At 51.1% G+C, this 2,359-nt stretch overlaps 1 protein-coding gene across 1 annotated transcript in view; it reads right to left on the reverse strand.

Annotated features, from left to right (window-relative positions):
* Positions 1 to 2,097, reverse strand: part of METTL21C (methyltransferase like 21C) — a 30,051-nt gene extending 27,954 nt beyond the window's left edge. Inside the window, exon 1 of the mRNA XM_009644542.2 lies at positions 1,923 to 2,097. Within this exon, the coding sequence (XP_009642837.2) occupies positions 1,923 to 2,097 (175 nt within the window). The remainder of the gene's footprint in view (positions 1 to 1,922) is intronic.
* Between the last annotated feature and the right edge of the window lie 262 nt (positions 2,098 to 2,359).

Raw genomic sequence — 2,359 nt, forward strand, 5'->3', positions numbered from 1 at the left:
GGTGGGTCTCACTAGGGCAGAGTAGAGGGGGAGGATAATCTCCCTCGACCTGCTGGCCACAATCCTCTTAATGCACCCCAGGATACCATTGACCTTCTTGGCAACTGCTGGCTCATGGTCAGCTTGTCGTCCACCAGGACTCTGAGGTCCCTCTCGGCAGTGCTCTTTTCTAGCAGGCTGTACTGGTGCATGGGGTTCAACCTCCCCAGGTGCAGCACCCGACACTTGCCCTTGTTGACCTTCATCAGGTTCCTCTCCACCCAACTCTCCAGCCTGTCCAGGTCCCGCTGAATGGCAGCACAGCCTTCCAGTGTATCAGCTGCTCCTCCTCCCAGTTTTGTGCCATCACCCAGGGAAGGGGAGCTGTGGGGCACAATCCAGTCTGGATTTTGCGGGTACCTCTCTGCTGCCTGGAGGGACACCCGGGTGATGGAGGTCACCTCATGCTTTTGGCCATCTCCTCCACAATTGTTCCCAGCACTGCCTTCCTTGCCCTTCTTGCAGGCACCCAGCAATTTACTGATCGCATCTTGGCATCATTTCGAAGTCTACCATTCTGCTAGGCCAGGTAGCCTGAAATTACTCTTTGGGACACGGTGACAGTAGGGTGGGAGGCTCCTCCAGAGCTAGACATTGCAAGCAGTTGGGGAAGTGGGCCTCAACAAGAGCTTGGTGCTACACCCAGACCACTCCGGTCTCAAACATGGCCTCAGACATGGTCTTGTATCAGCAGAGTGAACTGCCTGACCTGCCTACCCCTTGCTCACAAGAGCTGCCTCAGGGGCTGCCTACTAATGCTATGTGTATCAAGCACAGCCTGAGGAGCGTATCTAAAAAAATCATGTTTCCCGGGGGACGTTGATCTTGCAGCGTCCAAATGCTGAAAGCGAGGAGGATGCTGCCACCAACACACGCAGCCCTGCCTGGATGCAGGCGTTTTCCAAAGCCTCCGTGGGAGGATGTGCTGCCCTTGCTGCCGTGGCATTAGCCATGCATGTTTAGCCTAAGCTGCACGCCAGATGCCTTTCATAAATATGGCATCCCTTGCACAAAAATGTACTTATTTTATATATTGCTGACTGATTGATCCCAAAGGGCCGGGGTGGCAGGCAGATACTCAGTACGTGTTTCTGCCCCGTGGATGTGCCTTCAAGCTCATTACCCTAAGCACTGGTGGCTTGCTGCCCTCAGCAGCATGGGGGTCAGCCTAGGCTTCAAACCCTACCCCACAAATGAACAAACCAGCTCAAGCTGAGCTCCATGCCTGTGATGGTTTGACCTTGGCTGGACACCAGGTGCCACCAAGCCGCTCTATCGCTCCCCTATTCAGGACAGGCAGGGAAAAAATGAGAGGGAAAGGAAAAAAAACCTGTGGGTCAAGATAAAGGCAGTTTAATGAAAAGCAAAAGCAAAATCAAAGGCTGTGCATGGTAGCAAAAGGAAAACAAGATTTTATTCTCTACTTCCCATTAGCAGGTGATGTCCAGCCACTTCCTGGGAAGCAGGGCTTCAGCATGCATAGCCATTGCTCTGGAAGACAAAAACGTCATAAAAGATTAATGCCCCCCCTTTCCTCCTCCTTTCCCTTAGCTTTTATATCTGAACTGACCTCATATGGTATGGAATATCCTTCTGGTCGGTTTGGGCCAGGTGTCTTGGCTATGCCCCCTCCCAACATCTTGCCCCCTCCCAGCTCACTGGGGGGAGTGTTGGAGACACAGCCTTGATGCTGTGCCAGCACCGCTCAGCAGTAGCCAAAACACGGGTGTGTTATCAGCACCTTTCTAGCTACTGATAGAAAGCACAGCACTATGAGGGCTGCTATGAGGAAAATTAACTCCATCTCAGCTCGACCCAATACAATGCCGCAACGTTCTACTGGTTTGATGCTACCCACCTAGAAGTGGTTTTGATGGGCTTACCTGAAACGCGGGCACTGCAGGCATACCTCAGGCTATTTTCACAGCACTGCTGCTCTTTCCAAAAACTGATGAGTGTTTTGATGAGGATTTCTGCTGTCCAGGGAATATCTGGAGAAGAATTTTCTGAAGGGATCAGCTGACCGGCAAGGGATCCAGCCACCCTCAGAGCCGTCATGTGAGATTTTTCACAGGATGCCAGAGAGGGCACCGAAATCAGCAAGATCATAGGTTTTCCAGTCATGGATTCCCGGTCACCCTACCTGTAACTATTAACACAAGCATTACTTCACAGTGAACAAACTCTACCCACTCCCCTTGCAGAGACATGGCATGAGGCTCTTACAATATTTAAGACAATTTAAGCTCTAAAATAGGGCTCTAACAAAGCTTAAATGCTGAATTTGTGGTAGACCTTCCAGAAGCAAGATTTTTTTTAT

Source organism: Egretta garzetta, unplaced genomic scaffold, assembly GCF_000687185.1.
Source record: "Egretta garzetta isolate BGI_Z169 unplaced genomic scaffold, ASM68718v1 scaffold548, whole genome shotgun sequence".
NCBI classification, from domain to species: Eukaryota; Metazoa; Chordata; class Aves; order Pelecaniformes; family Ardeidae; genus Egretta; species Egretta garzetta.